Genomic DNA, 12,985 nt, shown 5'->3' with positions numbered 1-12,985 from the left:
TGTGTGGCTGTCATTTAATTTTTTTTCCCTTTCTGTACAATGGGAATAATAATTTCTGTTTTGTGGACTCATTGTGGGATGTGACCTATCCTTTGAGTGTTCCAGAGTGGTGACTTCCTTCTCTTCCTCTGCTCCATGTGTCTGTCGTACACTCTGGGGAGACTGCATTTGGGCACACTCTTTTAAATCTTCTCATTTTGAATGTGGCTGTTCTGTAGTTTTGCCTTATTCTTCCTAAGGACAGTGGGAACTGGGGACTGGAATGGGGGGCAAGTATGGCTGCAAATAGTGGGGAGTAGTTTGAGGTATGCAGACTGTGTCTGCAGCCAGCCCCCATGGTTTGGATGTGAATCCTGGTGAGTGCTCCTCCAGCAAGACCTGGCTTAAAATCTGCTTGACTGTTGCTCAGATGGTTTTTTACTGAGTGTTAAATTTGATTAAACTCTTAGGTCCTTGTAAGTGCCAGGAAGACACCCTGTTTTCCCTCCCTCTCTTCCTCCCTGCTTCAAAGTAGTTAGTTAGGCAAGGGAAAAGGGCAGCTTGTGGAAAGAAACATTTATAGGTGTTATGTCCAGGCGATTAAGAAAGCCCTTCATAGGGTATGAAGGTGAGGAGCTTTCCTCGTGGTGGCAGATGGTCAGGGCCAGGCATGGGTAGGCTGGAACAGAGGAGGGTAGGAGTCCCTGGGAAGGGTGTTTACGTCCCCCACCCCCACCACACCCTCACCATCCCTGCTGGGAGGTCAGAGCTGTGGAAGTGGCAGGGATTAAAGTTCCAGTTTCCTCCCCTCTCTCTCTATTGACTTACCTTGATGCTAATTTAGGCCTGTGGCCAGTCAGAAGCCTGCCACAGGCCTCCTTAAGAGATGTCTGTTTGTCTGTGCTGGCGCCCTTCACCTGGCCCCCACTCCTCAAAAATATGGAGAGCCCAATTACCTGCTCGAATGATTTCCAAGTGGCTATTATGTTTCCAATCCAAGGTAATTGGCTTTGCCAGTTATTAATGGATTACCCTAAAGAGAAAAATGATGGGGGGAGGGAGATGAGGGCAATACCTCCTGACTTTGTAGTTTGATTCTTCACTGTCCAGTGGCTATTTCCCAGGCTGGGAGTAACTTGAGGCATGCCAGAAGTAGCTGTTTTGGCACTACCACTCAGTAGTTTAGTGGCTGCTTGCAATCCCATGTGTCAAGAGAAAGCTGGGATGATGGGGCATGTCCCTGGAGGAAGTCTTAGCTTGAGGCATGAGAGCCCCAGGGTGGCTCATATGGCTTTTTTTTATCAGCTTGGGGTTGAAAAGCAGACACCTGCACTCCAATTTTGATTGTAAAACAGTGGCTTGGCCAATGCCTGCTCTAATATCTCCCCATCAGCAACTGGCAGGCCAACTACCCATTCTAGCCAAAGCCACTGGCTTCTTCAGAGTCCTCTCTGTGGATATCCATCTCCCAACTGACACGCTTGGGATCAGAGAGCCACAGGTGCTGGGCAGGGCCAGGACAGATGGGCCGCACATTTTTAATATGTCATTAATATGTCCAGTCTCCTTTACCCCCAGGCAAGACATGTAGGGACATGGCCAATCCCTGCCCCAGGGCTCCTGTGTGACACAGCTGCTTTCAACTTTCCTGCTTGCTATGTAGGATTGCAAGCCTAGGTTTCCTGAAGGCTTTCCCTCTCCACCCTGCCAGATCCTCTAACAAAGGAGCTATCTGGCTCATGAGTTCAAGTTCTAGTCCTAGCACTACAGCCAACCTGGCTCATTGCACTGATCCTTCACACTAGGCTTGTGCTTCCACTTAAAATGAAGCTATGCAGGTTATATATGTTGACTTTTTTATATGTTGAAGAGATACTCTGGCAAATATGATCAGTGTGCTGCTTCCTGCCTACCTCTTGGCAGTGTCTGTCATTTCCTTAGAGGATTCTGCCTATTAGCAGAATACTAGCATATAGTGTCATATAACCTTCCATGGGACTTGCTCGCCTTTCATATTTTTCCTTTTCTCAGTTTGGTACCTTTACACTTACCCAGTGCTTGTGCCACATTACCAGATTCCCCCAACTCTTAAAATCTTTAGTAATGCCCCCCCAGCCACTCCTACCTCTGACCTGGGCATCACATGATCTTCCAGCCCCTAACGACCTAGTCCCAGGAGACCTTTTCTGTGCCATGGCATTGTGCTCTCAAGGTTCATACAGCTGAAGTCCATCAGGTTTGCTCTCCTTTGGACTCAGAGTTGCACATCTAGAAATGTGTTTTCTTGGTGGGCAGAGACCATGCAATCCAATCTGAGCAGCCGGCGTTGAGCCTGTGGGTCCTCTGGCCAGTGAGCTCTGGGAGGCTACAGCCCTCGCCAAATTGTCTTCCTACAACTCTTTTGATGGCTCTCTTGGCTGCTTCTCTCATTCTGGCTTAACCCCATGATCCCTGGAGAATGAGCATGGTATTTCCAATTGTGTAGCCACTTCCGTCACAAGTTCTGACAAGTCAGATCTAACTCTGCTCTTCTTTTGTTTGGCAGCTCTTTTGTAACAGGGACGGCTTGTTGTGGGCACTTCTCACCCCTGAGAATCTGGGACCTCAACAGGTAAGAGATTTCCTGAGCCTACTGTGGCTTCAAGTGGAGGTAGGGGCAGAGCAGCTGGGGAGACAAAGGAAAGAACTAGCTGAGCCAAACCCCTGCCTTGGTTGGCCCAGTGGTCAAGGAGAAGGCTGGGAAGGACCCTTGTTCCACAACCCACAGTGAGCCTCTGCTGCGGAGCCTTCTCACATGGAATCATTTGGGGTTAGCTTGAGGAGACTATTGATGTAATTTATAATAGGTAATAATTTCACGTAGAATTTATAACAACAACAATTTGGATTTATGGTACTCTTTCTCTGAGAAATGCCTGACTGTGGAAAGGAATAGCCAGTCAGGATTCCACTCCTGAGCCTGAGGAAGAGCCCAGCTTTCTCCGCATTCACACTGGCAGTGGCAGGGAGGGGTTCGGGGTGGCACAGAATCAGGGTTTGGTCAACAAGAAAGAATGTGAGGAGGAATGGCTGGATGGGTGACCTACAGTCGTTGGTCTCACACTGGTTTTAGGACCAGTCTCACCTGAAAGTTTCTCTAATTCATCTGGTTTTATCCCCCTTGAAATTGTGTGTTCATACATGAGTAGTGAACAGACCAGGTGTGGTCTGATGAGTGGCAGGTGCTATCACCTCCCTCGTTCTAGATCTACTTTTGTTAATGTGGCCAGTGGTCACATCACACTGTTGCCAGCCCAGCTAAAACTTCCCAAAGCTTCTTTGTTCTTCAGCCCCTGGGATGCTGGAATTCTTACAGGCTATGAAACTTGTTCCCATAAACTCACACTGCCAAACTCCTGCCACTGGCCCTTCTTCCATTTGAACGGGGCTGGGGCAGGAGGGGCCCCTCCCTTGGTGGAGGAGGCAGCTGCCCACCCATGTGTGACTGGAGGCTGTGAGGAGAGGCAGAGTGAGCACCGGCCATGTGGCAGACGACCTGAGTTCCACAATTACTCTGCTGCTTATTAGCTCCGTAACTCGGGGTCTCTCTGGGCTTCAGTTTCCACACTTGTAAAGTGGGAGTTAATCATCCCTACCTAACAGAACTAGTATGAACAAAATTATCGTGGAAAAGTTCTCCACATAGCGCCTGCCACCTTGGGGGCATCCATCCAATGCAGTCTGTCTCCTCCTCTTCTCTCTTCCTCCCCACCCACAGTTGTTTCCACACTAGTATCTTGTAGTTTGCGGAGGCTCAGCCTTTTAATCCTCAAAATGTCTGTGGCTTTGTGACTAGTGGAGGTGGAGGTGAACCTGCTGACCTCATGGCACAGAGAAGGCTCTTGACAGATGGGCATTTCTGCTGAAATTCAGTTTTATTTAGTCATGTAGCTGAGTCTTGTCCTTGGCACCATCACCTGCATGGGCCCAGGATGGCACGCAAGGCAGGGGGTGATCTGGGTGCACCACCATGGTCCAGCTTCATCTCAAAGGTTGGGTGATGTTTGAGTGGCCTCTTCTGCCTGTGGTTGCCTTGGTGGAGGGGTACTCCTGGGCACAGATGTTCAGGATGGAGTTCTAAGGCACCAATTCTTTGCCATTCTCGTATGAAATCCCCAGACTTCACTAACCACAAACACTGAGTCTTTACTGAACCTAGAATGAACCCAAATGAAAATGGGCACAAGCCAGCTATTGATTCTCACTGGAGCCAGTGAGAAACAGCCACTGCATCCTCTAGCTGGCCTGTGGGCTCTACTGCTTGTAGCAGGGCTACCCTGGGCATCACTTGGCATTGCCTTCTGTCTATCCCCCAGACTCTCCAGTCACTACTGGGAGGAACCAGGCCTTGTTTAAATATCTGTCCTGTCCCTAGGAAAGCTTCGAGGACTAAGCAGTACAGGGATTGAGGAAAGATGCTCTGGTGCAGGCATCTGCTTTTGGTGGGAGGAAATGGATGGACAGGACGACTCTCTGGAGCTGTCTTTCCCAGAGAAGCCCAAGCAGATAATAAAGCCATGTGGAAAATAGGATTAAGGTAATGAACAGGCAGGACAGAGTTTGATCTTTCAATAACACCAAAGCCTGACTGACAGGCCAATATGCAAGGGGGAGCAGCATCACCGGCAGGACTCAGGACTGGGCGGTGTGCAGTGCAGGATGGATTCTTTGCTTTTAACCTGTCACTACTGAAATTTGAGGAGCGCCTGGATTTTTTCTTTTATGTATGTGCTATGACTTGGGTGGAGGGGAGCTCTGGAGGGGCAGTTTTGCTCTGGTATCACTCCTCTGGGGGTGCTCCTAGGATGATGGTGGGGGCTGGGACACACTTGGATGTGTAGGCTCCCCACTGGGCACCAGCGCTGCTGTCATCGGTGGAGCCATCCTCATGTCTGTCTGTGTGTCTCTTAGACACCTGCCCTCAGGCAGCCTACACTACTCAGAATGCCTGGGGAGCCCTTTCAGGTTCACTGTGGTTCCCTCAACACCTCATCAAGACCTCTAGAGACCATGTTCTCCCTATGGGCTAGGCTGGGGTGGCAGTAGAAGGGAGGTGCTGGCTGGAGCACACAGGTCAGAGGGCTACCATGGGCACACAGCCATTGCCTAGGAGGCAAGGATCTTGGCTGTCTCCCTCTCCCTTCCTCCCTTCTCTCTCCTGAAGCTGGACACCATGGGCTTGGGTCCAAGGACAGGCGATCTCTAATCTGTCTAAATGAGAAAGATGGAGTCTTTCATCCAGCCTCAGGGTGCCAGAGTATTCCTGCTTCCACAGTTAGTGGTCATCAGGCCCAGCCCTCAAACATCAAGTGCCAGGAACTCCTGTACCTCCATCATGACAGACTCTGCTGATAGCCTACCACTGAAGTGTTCCTAGCTAGGCCCTGTTGTCCTGTCAGGCCCCAAGGAACCATGCCAAAGTCATCCTGCTCCTGAGCCTAGGGTCTGGGGGAATCAAGGCTCATCCTGTGTTCTCTCCCTGCATTTTAGCAGGGCCCTTGGCTAGGCCCTAGTGAAGGTGCCAAGTGTTGGCTGTGTAGGGCACACCTCCCAGCCACTGGAAGGCTCAGGTGGGTCTAACTGCCCTGATACAACACACACCCCCATCCTACATGGGCTTGTTCTTGCTGTGGGTTTTACTTTTCCTGCCCAGGGGCATTTGAGCTGGATCTAGCCTTGGTGCCCTGAGATAGGACACAACTAGGGCCCCTGGTGGCTGTGGGCAGGTGGGCTCCAGGGTGGAGAGGCCTGTGATTCCATACCTGAACATGTCACAGCAGGTCCAGCAACAGCCTTAAGCCATCCTGGGGACTGGGGTAGAGAAGGGAGTAGGGGGTGCTTTGGTGACCTGGCTGCTCCTAGGGCATTGAGGCACTGTGCTGCCTTGTATATGTGACCATGTGCATGCCCCTGCACAAATCCCTTTATCTCCCCTTCCCCTTGGGACCAGGGTTATCCCCAATTCCCCATTACACTTCCATTTCTCTCAAAGCCCCTAAGTTTCTGCTTTTTCAGCAAAAGCAGGTGCAGGATAGGTTTCTCACCCATTCTGACAGGTGTCCTATATTTTTCTCCACTGAGCCTTTGCTTAAGACAACCCCCCATGCCTGGTATACCCCATCTCTGCCTAATGAAACTCTGCCCACTTTTCAGCATAAACAGCACCTCCACCATGAATCCCTCCCTGATCCTGATCTCTGTGGCTGGAGTTGGTGGCCCTTCCCACTGAATACTGTGTTAGAGCACTCATAAGGGCCACCTGGTCAGCCGCACATGTGGACTGGTATAGCTCCCCCTCTGAGCTGGGAACTTATCTTGGTATTCCTGCACTGAGTACAGGATATAAATGTTAGGGCATTTAATGGTATTTGGAATGGCAAGGGGCATCTGGCTAGAGCCCTTTTTAACTATCTGGAGAAGGCAGTGGTGTCCTGAGTGCAGGCTGGGCCAACGTGAGGGCACCATTAGTGCCCATCCCACCCAGGTGTGGCTTTGTCTCTGCCCCTGGCCCGCCGCCCCCACCCCATGCAGGAGGCCTGGCCCTCAGTCAGGGTGATTACAGAAATTGCCCCTCTTTAATGTACCTGCCTTGTCCTTTGAAAGTATTACTGACAGCTTTTTTCATTCTCTTTTTTCTTTACCTCTTTAAGGAACCCTGTAATTTCTTTTTCTTTCTTTCTCCCCCCTTTCCTTTTTCTTTCTTGTCCCCTCTGTCCCACTGAACTCTTTGAAATTGGCTCTCTGCCTGCTGACACCAAACTGATACTTTGCGTCTCACTTCTCCTTATCCCTTTATGGCAACAGATGTTGAAATTTTGTATCCTTTTATCTGCCCGGCTGCCCCTTCCTGTAATTACGGTCCCCTTGTTAGCAGTACAAAGTGGGCTGCCCGGCTGCTTGGCCTTTGAGCCATTGTGTCTGAACACGTGTGCGAGGGTGGGTGCTGGGGGCTGTGTACGCGTACACACACATGCATGTGAGAGGCTGTGTGTTTGGGAAGGGCCCTCTCACCTAATGGGGCTGAGACAAGAGAAGCTTCCATGGGCTTCTCCTCATCTCCACTCCTCTGTTACATTTGGGGCCTATCTGTCCCCTAGTAGCTATGTTGTCTGTAAAGGCCAGGAGTGCCACCACAAGAGTGTGTACTCTGGAGCATACACACCTGACTTTAACACTTAAGAGGAGTGCAACCTCTAAACCTTAGTTTTCTCATCTGTAAAATGGGGCTGAGAAACTTACCTCATGGGTCTGTTGTGAGGATTAAATGAGCTAATATGTGTAAAGCACTCAGCACAGTGGCAGGCACATGGTATGGACTCAATATATGTGAGCTGCTGTGGCAGCAGCTACTCTGCCCCCAGTAACCTGCACAGCAGTCTCATCTGGCCCCAGCAGACACATAAAACAGACCCTTCAGGTTACTTCCCTATGTGCCTGTCAGTCTGAATGCCACTACCAGACTGGTTTTCTAGAAGCCCAGCGCTTATCATGGATCCAGGCTCTGCCCTTTTTTGCTATATGATGTTAAGAAAGTCACTTTTCCTCTGTGGCCCTTGGCTTCCTTATCTGCAGTCAGGGGACTAGGCTAGGAAAATCACTCCCTGCTCAAGAGCCTTACTGCAACGTGCCACTCAAGAAGTCCGTGCCAGGTGAGGATTGTACACCCTGAGGCCTGCCATGGTCTGGAGGTCCTGACACTTGTACCCTCACACCTCCAAGCCAGAACACAGCCTGGTAGCCTTAGCTCTGCACCTTTGTTGTTGCTATTACTTCTGCCTAAGCCAGCCCCCTCTTCTGTCATTGCCTGTCACTCACTGGAGAGTTAGTCAATACCCCCAGCCAGAAATGTTGTCGTTTCTTATCTGTCCCCTCATAGAACTTTCCTTTATCTCTGTATGGTACCCATCAAGTCACATTTTGTATTGTTAGTTGGATACATGATTCAGACTTTCTCTCCCTCACTGGATTGAAAACTCCTTGAAGGCAGGGACAGTTTCTTTCACTGTCACAGCTCACATCTCCCTGTAGTTTCTATTAAGCACAATGACTTATATACAGAAAGTGCTCGATTGATGGTTGATGGAAGGAAGAGAGGGAAGGATGGGGTGGAAGGAAAGGAGGAAAAACCTCTCATTCTCTTAGAGATCATGTTGGGCCCACCTTATAACTTCAGGACATCTGTCACCCAGGGAGCAGAGATGTAAGAAGATAAGCTGTTTGTCACCTTTCCATCCTTTTCTCCCCAAAAGCCATTGTTGCATTTCAGGGTAGTACATGCCAGACAGGTAGAACTCAAACAGATGCAGGAATGAGCACCCATAGGGTCTCCAGGAGCATCATCAGGAACCCAGTACACTAAAAATGGCCGGAAAATGGTGTGGGAACCACAGGCATCCTGAAATGTGGGCTGGGAGGCAGGAGCCAGTGGTGTCTCGGGAACACTCTAGTACAAGCTGGGGGAGGCATGTGGAGGCTGTGAGAGGAGGGAAGTGGGCACCAGGCTTGGGGGGCAGGGGTGGGCTGCCAGGGACTGCCCTTCTGGGCCTGACTGTAGCTTGGCATTCGGGGCCTCTCCCAGATGGGCCATCCAGGTCTTCATAGCCAGCACCTACCTGCAGTTAGTTGTTCCCACAAAGATGGTGATGGGGTGTCTGTCAGGGTTTATTTAAATTTCCCTCCTCCCTGACTAGAAGGAAGTTCCTCTCTCTTCTCCCTCCAGCTGCAGTAGAATCCTCTGGGCGGCAGGGTAGGTTGGGCCAGGGGGACCAGATTCTCTTTTCAAGGGACCACTCAGGGATATGGCCCCACTCTGCTTTTTTCTGCTCAGGTACCAGGGCCTCCCAGAAGCCTGCACACAGCCAGGGCCCCTTCCTAGCCTGTGTCTCATTCATCAGACTCACACAGGCAGCCCCATCTGTCTTTATCTTTCCCTGGGTTGAGACAGAATTGCTGGAGTCAGGCTTGGGGGAGGCTGGGGTGTGCGGAGGCCCCCCAGCTCTCAGCGGCTCCTGGAGGCTCGGGCTTTGTCCACAGGAGTTAGAAGGGAATGGACTTTTTGTCTGGCCCTCTATATTGACAGACCTGGCCCTTGCTCCCGTCTTGGCCCAGGGCTCTGAGCGGCAGCCCCGTTCCCACACAAGTTGTGCAACAGCCAAGGCTCTGCACCCTCCTCTTACCCCCCACAGAGAGAGGCCGAGAAGCATTCTTAACATTCTTTCCAGAGAAAAGGGGTGAAACGTCTGAATTTGGGGGTCACCATGTTATACAAATTGCAATCTAATCATTTTTACAAGAACACACTTGCAGTAAGAAAAGGAGCCCAGGAGGAGGGTTTGAGGAGACAGACAGCTTGTTCTGTCCCCCATGCCCCCAAAGTTTGGGCCTATTGTTGGGCCAATCTCTCCCTCCACCAGACCAGTTGAGCTAGAGGTTTTTAGTTAAATTGGGCCTGGAGTGGAGGCCTGCGAAGGGTCCATGGTGCCATTTCTGTTTGTTTTCCCAAATCAAAGCCCCAGCAGGGCTCCTATGGCACCGCTGGGCCGCTATTTGAAGAGAAGGGCCATTTCCCAGAGCCTGGTGTGTCAGTTTATGCTCTGAACTTAACCTCACAGGCACTACACAACAGAGCCTTGAGGGTCCTGGTTCCAGAGGCAAAATAAATTGTATCTTTTTATTGGCCCATTTAAAGTGTGTGTGGCCATTTCAGAGAACAGCACAGCAGAGAGGAACTCCTCCAACCCTGGCCAGGCTGGGCTGGCAGGACTTGCTGTGGCTCCCAAGAGGTGGTGCTTACTGGGTTCTTGGGTCTCTCCCAGAGGGTAGGGGCCCCTGGGGCTGTTCTGTATTTCTTATTGCAGGTACTTATGGCCATGGCATTTTCCAGTGGTGGCTTGGATGCTGGGGAAGGAGCCCAGGTTGGCAGCTCAGTCTGGGTGTGCCCCTTATGCTGCTGTCCCTGCCCAGCTCCATGGGTGCCCAGTTCTCCTTCCTGCTGAACCCTGGAACCAGGGGTGGGCAGGTAGAGCCATGCTGGGCGTCACTGTCCCCAACCCCCCACTGCCTTTCATCTTCTATTTCAAACAAACATGAAATTACTTCTATAGATTAAAGGGGAAGGCTCCTCAATCATCCCTTAAGTCCTCACTAATGGAGAGGGGCAGGGCCCCCAAATCTGGAAGAAGAGGGAGAAAAATAGCCCCTACCCAGTGTACACAAATGACATGTGTACCTGTGGAGAAGAGAGACTGACATCCCTACAGGCCCTGGGCAGGGTGGCTGAATCATGGCTGGTGGCCAATCTGGGAAGGAGGGCTCCTCTCAGAGCTGTGGTCAGTGGTCTCTAGGGGACACTGATCTGGGGAGAAAGCCTTCTGCCTGATCCCTCTCAGGAGCCCCCTAACAGACAGAGGCTTGTCATCTTCTTCCCCAGCCCACCACTGGGCCACTGGAAGGAAGGCAAGAACTTCCCTGGAGAGGAGGCTGGGGGCAGGGATGCTGACTTGGGGCCTAACCCCCCACTGGACCACAGCTGTGCTCCTTGCTGGGGCTCACTGCCCAGGGCTCAAAGGGAAAGGCAGAGTGGGTGGAAAGGAACCTCTAGCCTCCTCCTTTGATTCCTTCATTCAGCCTGAAGGGAAGACGGTGGCTCTGCTGGGGAGAAGGGAGCTTGAGGATCAGAATCTGAGTGAGGTGGAAGGATTGGAGCCTTATCTGTCTCAAGCCCTTTGCTGATGAAATGCTGCTTGGACCAAAGCTTGGGCTGGTGGGGCCGTGAAGTCCTCTCCACCCCATGCCAGGGCCTCTTACCTGGGTGTCCCTGTGAAGTGTCCATGGCCTTGTTTCTCCTGTTATGCCATGGGAAGAGAGCCCAGCAACTCATGGGTGAAGGAAGCTGAGGCATCAGGTCCGGAGGGTGCCCCTTCTCCTTCATTCCCCCCAGTCATTCTGTAGAAACTCAATACTTCCTCCTGTCCCTTAGCCACAGGGATTAGCGGGTGCACTTGATGTTGAGGGGTAGTTGCTAGGGTCAGGAGGCCCCCCTACGTGGTTGCTAGGGGTCTGGCATCAGGGCAGGGGGTCTGCCCACTGCCGCGGTCACGGAGGGAATTACACAGCCACAAAGAAATTGTTCTTCTCAGTAATCTGCTCTTGGCCACCGGGTGGGGTGAGGGTGGGGGGAGCCGGCTGGAGCCCAGCAGGCTGGGGGCTGTGATCACAGAGGCGTGCTAGCCCCGGGCTGGGGGCCAACAGGGCCAGGAACACCAGGGACCAGCCTGCTAAGCTGCTTTCTCAGCGATTTCTCTCCCCAGACACAAAGGTGTTTACTTGTTTTAACATCTCCTGGGACTCCCCTTCTCCCTTTGTGTGGTCTTTATCCCCAATGAGGTTTGAGCTCCAGATTACAGGCAGGAATTAAGGCATTGGGCTCAGGCAGCTCAGAACTGCATGACCTGCAGGATCAAGGAGTATAAAGTAACAGAGAGAGAGAGAGAGAGGGAGAGGGAGGGAGAGGGAGGGAGAGAGGGGAGAGAGAGAGAGAGAGAGAGAGAGAGAGAGAGAGAGAGAGAGAGAGAGAGAGAGAGAGAGAGAGAGAGCGTGCGCGCGCATGCGTGTGTGTCTGTGTCCAATCCCTTCAGCAAGGCCCATTCATTGTCTTGAGAAGGAGTGGCTGGGTGGCATGCAAGTGTGATGGAGGGGCTGCTGGCATCTGACTGAGGCCTTTAGCTGGGGGCTGGGACACTGGGAGGAGAGGGGGGCTGGTCATGGTTGGAGAGGCCTCATGGCTAGGATGAGAGGGGTAGGAGTCTAGGGCTCCTCCTCCCTCAGCTCCCTTCCTCAGGGAGTCTAATTCTAGCTGAGTAAGGAGAGCTGTATTCCCTAAGGTCTGATGCCACTGAAGGTTAAAAGAATGTGTAGGGGCCAAGGTGAGGTAGCCTTTAACCCTCTGCCCTTCCTCTCCCCAGTGGGCAGCTGATGACACACCTGGGCAGTGACTTTCCCCCAGGAGCTGGGGTGCTGGATGTAATGTATGAGTCCCCTTCCACACTGCTGTCCTGTGGCTATGACACCTACGTTCGCTACTGGGACCTCCGCGCCAGTGTCCGGTGAGTGCAGGGTGGGGAGGACAGGTGGTGGGAGCCCCATCCCATTCCCAGTATTCCCTCCTGTTCTGGGTCAGCCAATGGGAGAGGGTACAGAGACTCTAGTCGGGCTTGGAAGAAAGGGGCGGCAAGGTCATATCAAGCTTTGACTCCCTACCCTTGGGCAGCCCTGGTCCCTGTGGGCTGGGAGAGTGTAGCCAACAGGCGCTGATAAGAGCAGGTATTTCTCTGGGCCTCTGGAGCTGTCAGGGTACTGTCCCACAGCAATCTGTCCCAGCCTTTCTTGAGGCCTTTATTATTTCTCCCCCTCAAGTCGTATGGCAAGTAACCAAACATGTGAAAATACCAATGAAAGTATAATCTGTTCTGTGCTCTGGGGCTTGGCGAGAGTCCTTTACAGAGGATGCCTTCTCCCATTAAATTTGGTTTTTAAAGAATCTGGTGATTGGGCTGGTTGGTTAGCTCAGCTGGTGAGAGCATGGCCTCGTAACACCAAGGTCAGGGATTCAGATCCCTGTACTGGCTAGCCACCAAAAAAATAATAATCTGGTGATTCAGATCCCTGTACCAGCCAGCTGCATAAATAAATAAGGTAACCAACAATGATAGAAGCCACCTATTAAAAAAGGGGGATGGCCAGTTACTCAGTTGGTTAGAGCATAGCCTTGTAACATCAAGGTCAAAGGTTCAGATCCCCATACCGTCCAGCTGCCAAAAAAAAAAATGGTGATTCAGGCTTTTCTCTCCCAGCCCAGAATGGCTCCCTAACCCTTCCCTCAGTTCCTCTAGTCCCCTGAGGAAGCTGGGGCGGAGGTGAAGGGGACCCTGAACCTCCCCTGCATCTCCCCTGCATCTCCTCTGCCTGG

The 12,985-nt window shown here is 51.8% G+C and overlaps 1 protein-coding gene across 2 annotated transcripts in view; it reads left to right on the top strand.

Annotated features, from left to right (window-relative positions):
* Nucleotides 1–12,985, top strand: part of FBXW4 (F-box and WD repeat domain containing 4) — a 97,239-nt gene that overhangs the window by 67,729 nt on the left and 16,525 nt on the right. For both annotated transcript variants that reach the window (XM_063101852.1, XM_063101851.1), the window contains exons 6-7: nt 2,525–2,590; nt 11,982–12,122. In XM_063101852.1, coding sequence (XP_062957922.1) covers nt 2,525–2,590; nt 11,982–12,122 — 207 coding nt within the window. The remainder of the gene's footprint in view (nt 1–2,524; nt 2,591–11,981; nt 12,123–12,985) is intronic.

The sequence above is a fragment of the Cynocephalus volans genome, chromosome 7 (genome assembly GCF_027409185.1).
Source record: "Cynocephalus volans isolate mCynVol1 chromosome 7, mCynVol1.pri, whole genome shotgun sequence".
NCBI classification, from domain to species: domain Eukaryota; kingdom Metazoa; phylum Chordata; class Mammalia; order Dermoptera; family Cynocephalidae; genus Cynocephalus; species Cynocephalus volans.
This window is presented reverse-complemented; position numbering and strand designations above follow the sequence as displayed.